The sequence below is a fragment of the Vicugna pacos genome, chromosome 15 (assembly GCF_048564905.1).
Source record: "Vicugna pacos chromosome 15, VicPac4, whole genome shotgun sequence".
In the NCBI taxonomy this organism is placed as follows: domain Eukaryota; kingdom Metazoa; phylum Chordata; class Mammalia; order Artiodactyla; family Camelidae; genus Vicugna; species Vicugna pacos.
This window is the reverse complement of record NC_133001.1, coordinates 20,686,376-20,701,944: the sequence shown is the minus strand read 5'-3', so window position 1 is coordinate 20,701,944 and position 15,569 is coordinate 20,686,376. Positions and strand designations below refer to the sequence as shown.

The window sequence follows — 15,569 nt, the reverse complement described above, 5'->3', positions numbered from 1 at the left end:
ATGTTTATTGTGTTTATCTTTTGGTGATGGATTATGAGTGATTTTCTTTTTTGTTAATCTATATTTTCCAAGTTTCTGTAAGTGTGGACTATTGAATTACAAAGGAAAAACAGACATGAATTTTGAAATTCACTTTAGAGACTTCTATCAAGACCTGCTACAAGAAAGTTATGCTTTTTAGTTTCAGTAATCTTCAAAATTCACTTTTATGAAATAAAATCTGAATTAATTTTAATTAATTAAAGTAGCATGTTCTAAAAATATCTGTAATAGTGATGCCTGCATGGTTGATAATTAATTCAAACCATGACATATAAAAGGCTATAGCTCAAATACCTGCTCTTTTCCTTACTGTGAATCATCCATGAAGTGGTATCAATCCCATAAAGCCTTTCTGAAATAAAGTAGAGGTATATCCGAAAGAAAAGAATGAAAAGCACTAGGTATGATTGTGGAGAATATAGTATTCTCTCCCACTAAATATCTTTTGGTGCCATTCAAAGACACAGCATTAGCATAAAACCCTCTCCATTGTTTGACTCAGAATGGTGTTTCTTTTAGTCATTTATTTCACTGATTCCTTCTGGACCTTATATATGGAGGCCTGAACTATGCATCTTCTGAGAGAGTTCAACTGCATATATAATCTTTTACTTATTCCTCAAATCACCTTTTCCAAATACTTTTCATCCAGTATTTTAGGTTTTGGTGAATAAGTACATGTTTACCTCCACTTAAAGCATTTATAAATTTTTATCATCCTGCATCTCTCCCAGAAAGATGTCTACAGATTTTTAACTTTTCCAGAATATTTTCATGGGAAAATAGTTCCAATTCTTTGATAAATGCAATTTCCCATTTAACTGCTTCTTACGTGATTCATTATTTATGTACTGACAGCTAGAACAGCATAAAGTATTACAGAGGCAATTTCAAGTATTACAGTCTGCCTGGAGAATGCTTTCTGATTCCTAGTATTTTTTTTTTTGATTTCTAACATTATTTTTGATAACATTTGACACATTCTGTTCCAGTGTACATATTAAGAAAGCAATTGTCTGACAGCTTAAAGCCTATCATAAACACAGTTGGAAAATTTCCCCCTAAATCCCTGGTTTTCCAAGTAATTAAACTAGTCTCTTTAGATCACTTTAGTTTTTCTTTTCCATTTAACAGCTTTTAATAAAACATAATTATTTTAAGTCAAATTGTGTGTCTGCTATTTTGAATAACAAACCCTCACGGGGAAAAGAGGAGCTGCTTCTAAAAAGTCTGAAATCAACCTTTTTTCTTCGCAATAATATAAAAATAGGCACATATATACAACCAAAATCCAAAACCCAGGACCCATTCACCATTTTTAGAATTATGCAGACACTGGAATTCAGAATTAGAGTAGGCTTTAAGAGATTACCTAGAGATTGCCTAGTCCAATTTTAAATTTCACATCAACATTTGAGATACTTGTCCTTAATCATTTCTAGTGTAGGGAGAAGTTAAAACTTCTTGTTCCAAAAGGATTGTAATCTGTAGCTGTCTGGAAATAACCTCACTTTATTAGCTTTTGGGAATTTAACTTATAAAACACTTTTAAGTATATTTCTCAATTCTGGGCACAAGGGATTTTGATCTGTAATTAGGCAGAAAATTCAGGTTAACTAAAATCTTATGCCCGTATCATGCTTAAGAGAATCTAAACATGTATTAGAGTACATACTAGAAACTGGTGAACACACATCTAATGTCTACCTGGATATCTCAGAGATAGGCTTTAGGAAATGAGCCTTCAAAGGCCAATGGCCATAATCTCGCTTTCTTCTCACATACTGTTGAAAAGAGAATTCAGCATCACTGCTGACACATAAGAGATAACTAAGTGGTAAACCCTAGATAAACAACAGGTAGTTTATAGTATCAGACTATTTTATAAAATGCATCTCATGGGCTAGAAATGAGTAAGAGTTGTTTTATGTAAGTATAGCCTACATAAATAAACCTATGATAAAATATATAAAATGACATACAAAATGTTATATTTATAGATTAGTTTGCAAAATTTATTTTTTAAAGCATGAAAAAGTACTTATGATTTACTATTATGGATTTGGCAACCCTTCTGAAGTGGTCATTTAAAAGCTACACTTGAGCTTCTGTCACTGGGTCCTCCATATCAACTATGTTGACTATAGGTCTATTTCCAATCCCCTGAGACTACAGCTGTGTTTCTGTCAGCAAGTGAAATGGCACCCTGAATTATATAGTATAGATTTAAAAAGTGGGTGCCATATATTTTAAGTGGAATCTAATATGTAAGTCCAACTTGCCTCACACTTATTTGAGGACCCCAGAAGGTTTTTATTAAGGGGGTTATGTTTATCAATGTTTATCATATTAAAACTGAGACATTCAAAAACATTAATTCATTAAAACATAAACTATTACATGTTTGTGTAAAATTTTTTATAAGCAACTATATGACCCCAACTTTAAAAAATTTAGAAAGACAGTTGTCTTTGTTTTACATTTTTGCAAATCTCTTTAATGTTTAGCTTAACAGAAGACATCTAGATCTTCATGTCTTCTTCAGCATTCAGTCTGTTGCAATATGTCGTTTTGGTTGAAGTATATGAAGACTAATACAGATTCACAGTGACATGAAGTTGGAAGAGGGAAAAATCTCACAGACTTCTCTGAAATGGCTTCAGGAACTCCTAGAGGTCCACAGATCAGACTTGAGAACCACTAACTACACTAAATACTATATAGTAGCTGCCCAGTGAACTTAGTGATTGACATGGAAAGTTGCAAAGGCAACTACGTGGGAACTTATAAGCATAGTATACTATCAAAAGTAAAGTAAAATCTTCAAAATCATGCTCATTACACTGGTAGGGTATATAGGATTAACATGATAAACACAGTATAAAACTCCCATTTTTACAACTCAAGGAGGTAGAATAAAATCAACTTCAAATAGTAAATAATCTGATTAATTATCATTTCCTGAAAATGAATGAGTGTTTCTCAATCCTGGCTGCACATCTGAAATATGTGGGAGCTTCAAGCACACACACTCACACATACCCCCAATAATTCCTAGGTCTCAGAAAATGTAATAAAAGATACTTTCAAAAATAGCTAATTCCGTTCGGGATGATGAAAAAGTTCTGGAAATGGATAGTGGTGATGGCTGCATTAACAGTGTGAGTGTACTTATGCTATGAATTGCACTCTTAAAAATTGTTAAAATGGTGAATTTTATGTCATGTATATTCTACCACAATTTTTTAAATGCAAAAAAAAGGAAAAGTTAAAAAAAAACCCAGCTGCATAAGACATTTAAAAATATAAAAGCTAACATTAAGAAATGATTCTTCTGCAGAAAACCATGAGATAAAGCCCTATTTTCTATGGTTGATAGTATGTTAAAAGTAAACAAAAGAAATCTTTCAAAAGAGGGAATGAACACCAGCTTTAACTATTAATGGAACTAGGTATCTGAAAACAGAGTTGTGAAGAACACCTTAGTTTTCTTACCTGCAACATGCTGACTATCTCAACTTTGTTGAAGAAAATAAAAGATGTAAGAGTAGAAAGAAAATTCTCTTCAAAAACTGATGGCGTAGGCAAAATGATGTCCTGAATGTACTGTACCCTGTAAGTCTGATGTATTTTTTGCCTTAGTTCAGAATCTGTTATTGGAATAACTTCCTTAAACTTTGCAGTTTTGGTCAAGAATTCTCTGTGCCTTTTTGGCTGAGCCAAAGCAGGGTCATATTCAAGGCATCCCACGACATCCATGATACACTCATCAGAAAACATTACCTCAAACAGAGTTGCCTTATTTAGGAATAAGATTCCTCTAATAATTTCATATAAATGGTGTAAGCCTTCAGTGTTTTCTAGGTTCTCACAAGCCTGGAACAGCTGCAGTAGTTTTTTAATATAGCCTTCATTTTCCAAGGCCAGAGCCAGCTTTTCCCTACGGATAGGTGAGGAGAGAACTGAGGTAACTAAGTCAGCAATCTCTTCAAGTTTATTGAGTTCACATGTGGGCAGGTCAATCAGATGACTTGTTTCAGGCATTTCTTCAAATCTTTCTTCTTCTGATTCATCAATGAGGTCCTGTGTGACTTCCACAGATGGATCCTTACCTTGAACCTAAAAATACCCAAGTACAGCTGGTTATCTTAAAATACAAAAGAATTCAAAATTTTGGAAATCAAATCACTGACCATTGAATTTAAGTAAAAATATCTTTCAAGGAATCAATACTAGTACAGTAGTTGCTAATCAAAAGTGAAGTCCAGAGGGGGAAAATACACCTAGTTTAGAGTCAATTATTTGAGTCTTACTGATTGCAAATGATTTCACCCCTAAATTTCCCAATTTATAACTTGAGGTTAACTGTGATCCCTAATAATCTGAATATTTCAGCTAATGTTAAGTAGGTTTGATGTTAAATTATGTAATAACCACATGTAGCTGTTTAATAACTTCAATATACCTAGTAATTCTGAATTTTGCAGCAAGTAACTTCTGTTCGTCCCCAAAATCATTATATGTATAACTTAACTGCACCATCATACTGGCTTAACAAGGACACTACTAAATTCAAACCAAGTTAAAGCCCAACTCCTCATACATTCAAGAGTATTCAGTATCTTGTAGTAACATGGTAAAAAAGAATATAAAAACAAGTATATGTATGTTCATGTATGACTGAAACACTATGCCGTACACTAGAAATTGATACAACACTGTAAACAGATTAGACTTCAATAAAAAATATATATACACAAAAGAAAGTAAGATTTCCTCAAAATACTTTTGAAATTCACTTTTGGAAAAATATTTGCTTTTGCTATGAGCCTGAAACTGCTCTAATAAATAAAGTCTATTCTAGTATAGTACTGATTGGGCAGTAAAAAATTAACCTGGTAGACCAGCAGAGTGGCCAAATCTAATGTCCCTTTCAAAGGTGGAAAAGTTTGGGTAAAAATCAATGACAAATGGAGAGGAGAAATGGTAACAGAGGCCAAAGAAATAAATTGTTAATGTAATGAGGGAAATCCAGTATTAACATGGTGTCTTATGAAAGGCTCAGAGCAAGAGATGATATTCTCTTAGTTCAATTATACCAAAGCCATGTTTGCCAAGTCCACCACTGCTCTGGAGACTCAACAAGGTTGAATGGAAGCCTGTAAATCAACCTGATAACTGACACCACCCCGGGGGACATTTTGTCATACAACATGAACTGGACAAACTGCTAATGACTGAGTGGGATTCTAGTAACACGCCAGTATCGATTGACTCTTACTTTTTAGGTTACCTCCACTACCATACCACGATATGGTATAACGCTGCCACTATTAATCCAGTTACCTTATGTACATAAGCCTTCTTATGCTGATAACCGATACTGATGATCAAATGTATTAGGAGACTGCATTAAAGCCTCCTCAGCATGTAATAATGATAGAAAATGACCAGCATGAGGAAGAAGTGGACTCTGTTAGAACACCATCAGCTAACTTCTATACTAAAGAGTTCCACACAAGTTCACCAAAAGGTACAAATTATAGTAGATCAAGGAGAGAAATGGGTAATGAAAACAGTGCAAAAATATAAAAAGTAAATCATGGCTTTATAGGACAGACTGTTTCTTTAAATCTACCTCTAGTCCAGACTGGCTCCTCCAAATGTTAGATGTATTCATATTGATACTATTATATATCATATAAATGCTACACTAAATTCAGATGCTTAGACAAATATGACCATTTTGCTGTAAGGGCTGGCCTTTTCAGTAAAGGATTATTATTGCCCCAAGAAAGGTTTGGACCTTGCCTAGCTCCTAAGAGGTAACCTCTAAGCACTTTGAATATCCTGTCTGGGAAAAGTGTTTTTATCTGGGGGGTCTTAGGCTATGCCACATACACATGTGGATAACTCTACGGTTTATGGTGGAGGTCTTGGGCCACACAATATCAGCTCAACCTCTGGGATTGTTGGAAACTAGCATCAACCACATGGGCAGTCAGCCTGCTTTTATGACTAACCCCCAGTGAAAATGCTGGGCACAAAGGTTTGTGTAAGCGTCCCTGGTCAGCAATGCTCTGTACATGTTGCCACCCATCACTGCTAGGAGAACTAAGTGATATCAACATGACTATCCTGATAGAAAAAACTAGGTATGGATGCATGAAACTCTTCCAGACTCTGCCTTATGCGCCTTTTCCCAATGGTCAGTTTGCTGTAATAAAATGGAACCATGAATATAACAGCTTAGTGTAGTTTTGTGAGTCTTTCTAGTGAATTAGGGAAACTGAGAGTGGTCTTGGGGACTTCCTGAACTGCATGAGTGGAAAGAGGAAAAACAAATTTCAGCAAAAAGTTCTAGGACAAATGCACAAAGTCTTTAAAAATATATATATATCCAAGAAGATATATTAAACAGTAGGTGCTGAGCTGTGGGCAGGGGAAAATTGGGGCAAGGTATAACTGAATGTGCTAATCACTGGAAAATATTATCTACCATATAAATTTATGTTCTAGAAGACACATAATTCAACACCCTAGTTCTAAATAAGATGTTTGTCTTCTATTTTATTTATTCATTCTTCAAATATACACTGAGTACATACGGAACGTGTTCCAGCTGCCATGCTGATATTGGAGGGAGAAAACAAAACATGCTTCAGAAATTTATCATAAAAAGGTTAGTTTTTATATAATACTATTAATAGTCTGAACAGCCTTATAAATATTATGGTGTATCTTTTATTTTGAAAGTATTGCATCAGTATGTTTTCATTGTTACCATAGACCATTTTCCCCCTATTTCATGGATGAATGCATGATTCAAGTTTATTGAATAAAGAACAGAACAGCAAATATTTATGGACTGCATATGTATAAGTCTGAAATAGAGGTCATTTTTTTAGATCTTACATCTCACTTTACAGAGTCTTTGCAAACACAAAATTCAATCTCAATCCTTGGAGAGCACATGAGAAAAAAAGAGAATCTTCTTGACATCACTACCCACAGGTTTAAAAAAGGACAAAACACAAAGGTGAAATATTAATAAAATAAACTGGATTATATTATTATATTCTTATTCTATATAATAATTTATACTAATAATGCTCTAGCAATACATGATACATACATAGGAAGATAGGAAGTAGGAAAGAAACAAATCATCTATTTCTAGTTAAGAAAAATTTAGTGATCTAGAGCCATATGTCAAATGAGCTTTATTGGAAATGATAAGGTTCATACTACTTTTGTGGGCTACTCTATTAGTCTGTGTGGCACTGTTACTGGGAGGACAGAGGGGAAAAAAATGACTGTTGTCAGATGCATAAAACTAACTCAAGAACCTTTAGTGATAAGAATTTCTAGAGGGAAAGCTGATTTAAGTGAAAATGACAATAGTAAAAAAAACCCAACTATAATAGATTACACTAAGCAACCATTGAAACATGGTGATCTCCATCTATAGAAATTGGTAATTAAAAATGAATGTTGTGATTAATTTAAAATTCCAGCTACCAACTGACACAGCCTTGATTTGCTCAAGGAAACATAAGTACTAAATGTGATGTGGTACCCTGAATGGGATTCTGAAACAGAAAAAGGACACTGGTTTTAAGCAGAGGAAATCTGAATAAATTTAGCTAATAATAATGCATAAATAATAATACATAATAATGTAGGAATATTAGTTCATTAATTATGACCAATGTATCATACTAGTATAAGATGCTAATAATAGGGGAAACTGTGAGAGGTGTGTATATAAACTCGGTATTTTCTGCTTATATTTTCCATAAATCTAAAACTTCTAAAATAAAAAATTCATTAAAAAAAATTCGTTACCCCAAGAGTTACCACCTATCCTGCTATATTATAACTTCCTTATAAGTTGAAGTCATGAGCACTTTTGATTTAGTGTCTGCCACATAGTTATATTCATAAACATTAAGCAAACAGGTGACCAAATATTAAAGAAAAATCTAAAAGCCTTAGCATATAATTATTTAATCTTCTTTTGGTTTTTAAAAGATCTTGATATTTTGCAGGGCATTAATTATGAATACATGCTGTCAAAACCTAAAATGGTATGACAAAATTATAACTAAAAAAATTTTAAGTAAAAAATTTTGATGTAGAACATAAAGGACATTTCCAGGTTAGGTTATCAAACTCTCACATGAAGATACTATCTCTCCACATTTTAATTACACATCTTTTAGGTAAAATGAAAAAAAATCAAGAATGCATACAAACTTAAGTTAAATATTTTTAAAATAACCTTACCTGACAAATTTTTTCCCAGATCTCATCACAACCAGCTTTTTCCTGAAAACTTAGTGCCAGATCATAGTTTTCAGCTTCTGACCAAACAATTAATGTATCCTGTTTAAAAATAAAGATTTCTGTATCATCACACTAGACAAGAAATAACTACAAAGTATAAATAAAGGGGGAGGGCAATAGCTCAATGGCAGACTGTGTGCTTAGAATGCACAAGGTTCTGTGTTCAATCCTTAGTACCTCCATTAAAATTTTTTTAAAAAATAAATAAATAAAGGGGAGGAGGGCTTAAAAAAGTATAAATAAAAATCAGTAGGACAGGAAACAGCATAACAATGCCCTCTGATAAGCGCAATTAAGATATACTCAGATGATATCACATAGCTGTATTTTGTTATCCTTTGAAACTTTAGTTAATATACTGGCAATGAAATCATAGCTTTGGTACTAAAAATGACACTAATTTTCTGCAACAAAAAAAAAATTAAAATATGTTAGCAGGCTCTAGCTTATGTTACCAAGATAATGTTTAATTGGAAGTCTGGGATTTTTGGCCAAAATATCATGTAGACATTCTAATCATCTACTTCCTATTGTTTCCAGAGTCAGCTGTTCCACTCACTACCTACCTATCACCTATCAGTTTATTTTTTTGTTTAAGCTGGTTGTCAACTGGTTATAAGTAGGCTAACTAACAGCTGAAAACATTAAGGTTTACCCCTTTCTATTTTTGCTTTTTTCTTTTTTAAATCTGGGAAAGCCTTCAGGATATTAAGAATGCAAAAATGACATGAAAATACTTGCTCTATCTATGTTACCAATAAGATGGCAGAAATATTAAGAACCCCAGGTTCAGGTAAGTACTTGTCTAGGATGTCCTTCATTATATCCCTCCCAAAAGGTTAGTTATGCTTTTAGGGGGAAGCTGTCAATTCCCTTATTAAAAATTAAGGTTTGGTTTCAGTTTAAAATACACACGTTTAAACACTAAGATCACTATACAACACTCAAATGAAATGGACTACTTTTCAAGGATATATAATAATGAAAGTTTAACATGGCTAAAACTTTGATTTTTAAAAAATGCACATTTGAGTTTATATCCTAATTACCAAAAATATAATCTATAAAACCTTATATTTAATATAAGGTTCAGCTGACTAGTACTTACAAATATTATGACCTTATATTAAAAAATATAAAACTAACAGTGAGCCCCAGATTAATAAAGACAAAGTCTTCAAAAGGAAGACATTTCAAAACTTTAGTAGCTCTAACCAGTAAGTGAAAAATATCCTTTATTTAATCCAGGCCTCAGATTAATATCTATTTGCTGTGTAATCAGGTAAGAACACTGAAAATCTGTGTTCTAGCTTCTGGCTGGCCATGCTTCTTGGAAGGGGGATTTGCCACCAACTAGTCTAAATTACTCTTCCATTTAAAAACCTTCAATGGCTCCCACCAACTACAGAAGAGGTTTTGAAACCTTTTTGAAAAACTAGCAGAACTCTTTTTACACACAAAATTTTACTAAGAATCAACATGCTAAGAAAAAAAAAGGTAAAAACAAAGCTATTCTGGTTAAAGCACTAGGGCACTTGGTTCTGTGTTCTTTCCTCAGTTTGAGTTGTCTTCTTAGAGCTGCCCTCAAAACAGCTTCATGAACAGAGATCTCCAAGATTTTTTTTTTTACAGTAGTATTAGTATAGCCATACTTTATAAACCACACAAATAAAAAGGCTTATATAAAGAATTAAATAAGCAATATTTTGACATGTTTGAACTGTAATGACTCTATACTATTAATAGAATTTTAAGATCCAACATACACTTAGGGCACAGTACAACCCATAAATGACAGTAGATACAAATCTGTATTTAATGTCATCTTTTTAACAATTCTGAATTTTTTGGGAAGGGCAACTTCTTGTAAGATGTATTTTATCACTATTTCTGCTTTGTCACTTGGCCAACAGACAGATTACACTAGGAGTGGAAATGTCAGTTTGACGATTATCTTGTAAACTTGTGCTTATGTTATTATTTTCAACCTTTTTTAATGAATGAAATCTAAAGCTCTTTATCCAGGCATCCAAAGCCCTTTCCATTTTCGTTCCAATCTACCTTCTGAGGGAAAGCAACAGAAGTAGGCACTAAAACTAAAACTAAACAGGATTTATATTCAGAACCCCTTTTTAATGCAGAGAGGACTGACCTTGGGAGGTAGTTAAAAATATAGATCCCCATGTCTCTCCCCTGGGTACAGGTCTGGAATGAAACCCAAGAATCCTTATTTTAACTAGGGTTCCAGCTAATTCTTTGGACAAGTCAAATTTGATAAGTGTTATCTCTAATTGGGTAACCAAGGATAGGGAAGTGCCATCAGAGTAGGCACCTTCCACCTCTATGTACCTACCCCAAATGACAAATCCCATCCTTCCTTCTCCCCCTCCCCACACCCTGTCTCAGTAAAAAAAAAAAAAAATACCCATATGAACTCCTTAGAACTGCTTATTCCAAGGGTCAGAGTAAAGTTCCTAGGTGACAGAATATAGAGCTTGCACAAGAATATTTAAAACAGAATGAGAAGCGTCAAATGGCAGGATTTCCTACATACCCAAAAAGCTTAGATACAGTCAAGCTCAATTTTTCATGGTAAAGTCTGTTTTCAACCACTGTGCTTTGTGGTATTATATTTTTTCCTCATTTGTGTGTGGCACATACATCTCTGGGGTGTTGTTAATGTCTCTGTTTAAACCAAGGGAAGCTTAGAGTTCTCCTCTACTAACTAAAACACTTAATCACCACTACGTCCCTATGGAAATCAGATTTAAAATGAACTTGCGGAGAGAATAGAAAAAATCAGTTATATTTGGTCTGGTCCTTTAAAAAAAAAAAAAAAAGAAAAGGTGATTATGTACAAGCCTAGAATGGAAGTAAGACATGAACTGGAGAAACTTGACAATTTAGCTGAATCAGGTTTGCACAATGTAGTTTTGTATGAGAAATGATTATCTTCAATCTCATATATTAAAAAGTCTCCAGTAGAATAACATTTAGGTCAGAGGTTCTTAATCCAGGGTCTAAACACATCTTAAAATTTTTATCTAAAACTTGGTGCATAATATCTTCCTTGGGGAAGAAGTCTCTAATTTTAATACATTCACAAAGGAATCTGTGACACATTTTAAAGGATCTAACAAGCCGATTATGTGTTTCATTTTTCCTCCTTGGTACTGATCCACTTCATTAACATGAATAAAATCTAATCATGAAGTATTTGAGATCTTACTGCTTGCTAGACTAAGCCTATGACTTAATGCCTAATGACTCTGACAAAATTTAATACAGAAATAGCTGAAGTTTTTCAAAAGGAATACTTATTTTTTAAAAAAGGAAATAGAAATATCAGATTTATAGAATTCAATGTGCAGGTTCAAAAACCAATTTAAAAGTCTGAAAATGAGTAAGATTAACCAGACAAATAATGCAGCATCTCTCTAGTAGTTCCTAATAGCAGATGACCTAAACTTTTTCTGAGGTAGATTTTTAAAATACAGTGTGGTACATAACATACAGTTCAAGACAAACATGGTGATACTACTTACCAACAGCAGTATACCAAAGTCTGTGATATATTTGAATTAGAAACTGGGAGCACCAATGAAAGTTTCACTGTCCACTATTTCACTTACTTTCAGCAAAGTATTTAACCTCTTTCTTTCCAGAATGGAAAAGAGGAAAATATTGCCCACATAAGGATCATTATAAGATTACTATGAATACAGTTATCTTATTGAGCTTATGTATCAGGTACTGTGCTAAAGCGTTAGTTATCTTATTGATCTTATGTATCAGATACTGTGCTCAAGCATTTTTCATACATTAATTCACTACTATTATGAGGTAGATAGTATCTCCATTTAAAAAATGAGGTTCAGAGAAAATTTGCTCAAAATCACATAGCTAGAAATAATGGAATTTAAAAACTTAAGCATACCCAATCCAACACTAAGCCCATGTTCCTGTTAGTATGCCCCATAAGAAATGTGAACAAATTCTAAAGGACAGCAATGTTCTTAACAACTTGCTTCCCAAGAGTCTCCTCTTTGGCATTGTAAGAAATAAGAAGGATCCTAAATAAGAAACACCTCTCTCCATCTGATTCCCAAAGATCCCTCCTTGGCTCCATTCTAGACCACTACTCAGAACACATCTCTACCAGTCACTCTTTCCCATGTTTCCAACCTAATGATTCATGTTTTCTACTTGTACACCAGACTTATAGTTCAAAGTGCAGAGTGGACTCTACTTATTACAAATTCATGCTGTTATTTAATGTAGCATTCAAAATTGTATAGATCTCTTTTCCTCTCATATTCATTAGTCCATTCTGCACAATGGCTCTCAGGTTAAATGTTAAATCCCAACATCCTCAATTTTACTGGATGATTTTGCCAATTAAGAAATAGGTACAATAAGATCAGATCATTTTCATCTCTACCTTCATCTAAGTGGACATTTCTCTGAACAAAGCTTAGAATATTTTCAATCTTTCTCTTGGCAGGATATGAAACAGCATTTGCTGACTGATTGGCCCTTCTTTCTTTACCAAAATTATGTTCTCCCTTGGTCTGCAGACAACACACTTTCCTGATTCTCTACTCTTGCTCATTATTTATTCTTCCTCTTTACTGGATCTTTCTTCCTGATTACCAAACACTAGTCCAGCAGCATGCCCCATCAATTCTAGCTTCAATATATACCTCAAATCTATCCATTTCTACTGCCATCACCTTAACCCAATTCAACATTATCTCTAGCTTGGACTATGCTGCATCTCTCAACCAGTCTCTCAGTCATTGCCTCTCTTCAAGTCTACAAACTGATGTTACTATATTGAATTATGTCATTTCTATGCTGAAAACTCTTCAAAAGCTTTCAACTGAACTTTGAAAATCCAAACTAATGACAGTGACCAATCCACAAGCAGCACTCAACCAAGTATTGCTGGCTGAATGAATAAATGTGGACTCAATCTTAAACTCTGTTATTTTCTCAATTTATAGCTACTCTCTCAAAGGAGATATCTTGCAGCTAAAAGTAGCATTTAATGATTCTCAAATTAGAATCTCCTGCACCAAGCTCTCATTCTATCACTAGTCCCCAGGCACTCAGTTCTAAGACTTTCCCATTTATTTCACTCACTTCAAAGCCTAGATGAAAAAAAAGGCACAGAATATATAGTACACTACTATTTATGTCAATAAAAGGGAGAATATATGTGTGTGTGTGTGTATATATATATATGTATATGATTGCATGCGTGTTTGTTTACATGTGTATTAAACTCTAGCAAAATATATACAAAACTGGTAACCCTGGTGACCTCTAGCAAGTGAAACTGCACAGAGTCCAGGATGGGACAGAGACTTTACAAATTCCTTCCAAATTTTTAATTATGTGAATGTACTGCCTATTTGAAATACAGAGCTTTTTAAATTTTTATTTGTTGATTTTTAAAAATAAACAAGCCTCTAACCAAATGATTAATATAAACCTGCTTTCTTCTCAACTTCCTGATTTCTGGAGAGAACCATCATTTTCCTGGCCTCAAGACTCAAAAACACTACTAGTGACCTTTGATTCCCTCTCTTTCATATTTAATCATTCAACAAATCATCCAACACTTTCTTAAAAATATACTGGAGTTCTTTCCCTTTTTTTTCAATTCAGTTTACTATGCTGGAACAGACTTTCATTTTCTTGTATCTGAATTATTGCAAAAGGTCTTGCTACCTAAAGCTCTTCTGTTTCCCTCCCTACTCTCAACTCATTATTCATGACATTGCCACACCAGCTTCCTAAACAGTATCAGTTTCACACAGGCTCCTACTGAAGAAGCCATAATGGCTCCCTTTTGTTTAGCCCAACCAAGCTTTCAAATAAGAAAACTCTGCTGCATATAGGCTTAATATCTTTTGTGTCAGGTGTACTATTTCCTTCCATATCACAGTACCTTCAGCAGACACCACCAAAAAGAGTGAAGTTTTCTCAGTGATTTTGGCTCAAATAAATCTCTGCTTTCTCTAATTTTCTACTGACCACGTCTGTGGAATAAAGTTGCTTTTCACAGTATTTTGTGTTGGTGCATACCTGCTGTATAATCTCAGTTAAGAAACTTAACCTTTCTATGCCGTAGTTGCCTTATCCATGAAATGCTTTCGTGGGCTTTTGATGAGGACTGGGTTAAAACACTTTATTAGCTATTTTATTACTATTCTGTAATTGTTTCACCTGTTATGTCTTGCCTCCCAATAAAACCCAGAATGAGGATTTCCTTATACATCTCTCCTAAAGCCAATTAACACACAATTGTTAAATATAAAAGGTATACACCCTGTTACTGCTTTTGATTTAGTCCAGATCAGTGGGATGGATTCTAAATAACTTAAAAAATTTTGACACACGTATCAGTCACTTTATGTTCCACTGTATAATCATTCTCTTCTCTCCCCAACGTGTTTATTTAAATACTTTGCAAGTTTATTTGTTCCCTTAAGGTAAATATATCTTCTTCCCACTAACTACTTCAATATTGCCCCCAGTAAACAGGAAAGTGATGTAAATCAGTGATTACCTATTGATACTGAGTCAATAACATCCAACTCAATTCATTTTAATTTATTTTGAGCCCACAATTCAGTACTTTGCTTTTGGAAAACAAAACAATGTATTTTGAGCCCATATTTCAGTACTTAGCTTATATTAGAACTGTAATATTAAAAGAAGAATGTTAAACATTCCTCTCAGATTTTATTCAATGCACTTTAATGTAGCAAAATATCTTATAAACTATGAACATCTCATTAACTCATTCAAGTTTTTTTTTCAATTGAAAACTCAATAATGATCAATTTAATTCATATAAATTTTGGAAATAAGTAATTTTCTAGACTACTGAAAAAAAAGGTAATTCTAATGAACACAGAAAAAAGTGTTTGCAAATCCCAATTTGTGTAACCTGGTAAAAAGTGCAAATAACAAGATTTTGGTGAAAATACAGAAATTATTATCTATTACAAAGAAACTAAGTTTAACATAACTCCTATATGACTCTTTGATTTCTATTAGAAAAGCGCACTCAACTTAAACAAAAATAAAGAAAATAAAACAAGTGACCCCATTTACACAGGTTTTTCATTCTTATATACACAGCTTTTTCATAGTAGTCTCATTGC

At 33.5% G+C, this 15,569-nt stretch overlaps 1 protein-coding gene across 3 annotated transcripts in view; it reads right to left on the bottom strand.

The window, feature by feature from the left end:
- PPP4R3B (protein phosphatase 4 regulatory subunit 3B) overlaps positions 1–15,569 on the bottom strand; it is a 49,018-nt gene that overhangs the window by 29,355 nt on the left and 4,094 nt on the right. For 2 of the 3 annotated variants that reach the window (XM_006217729.4, XM_006217730.4), the window contains exons 3-4: positions 8,332–8,430; positions 3,538–4,161 (exon numbers count right to left, since the gene is read on the bottom strand). In XM_006217729.4, coding sequence (XP_006217791.1) covers positions 3,538–4,161; positions 8,332–8,430 — 723 coding nt within the window. The remainder of the gene's footprint in view (positions 1–3,537; positions 4,162–8,331; positions 8,431–15,569) is intronic. The other variant, XM_031675544.2, reaches the window with a different exon arrangement.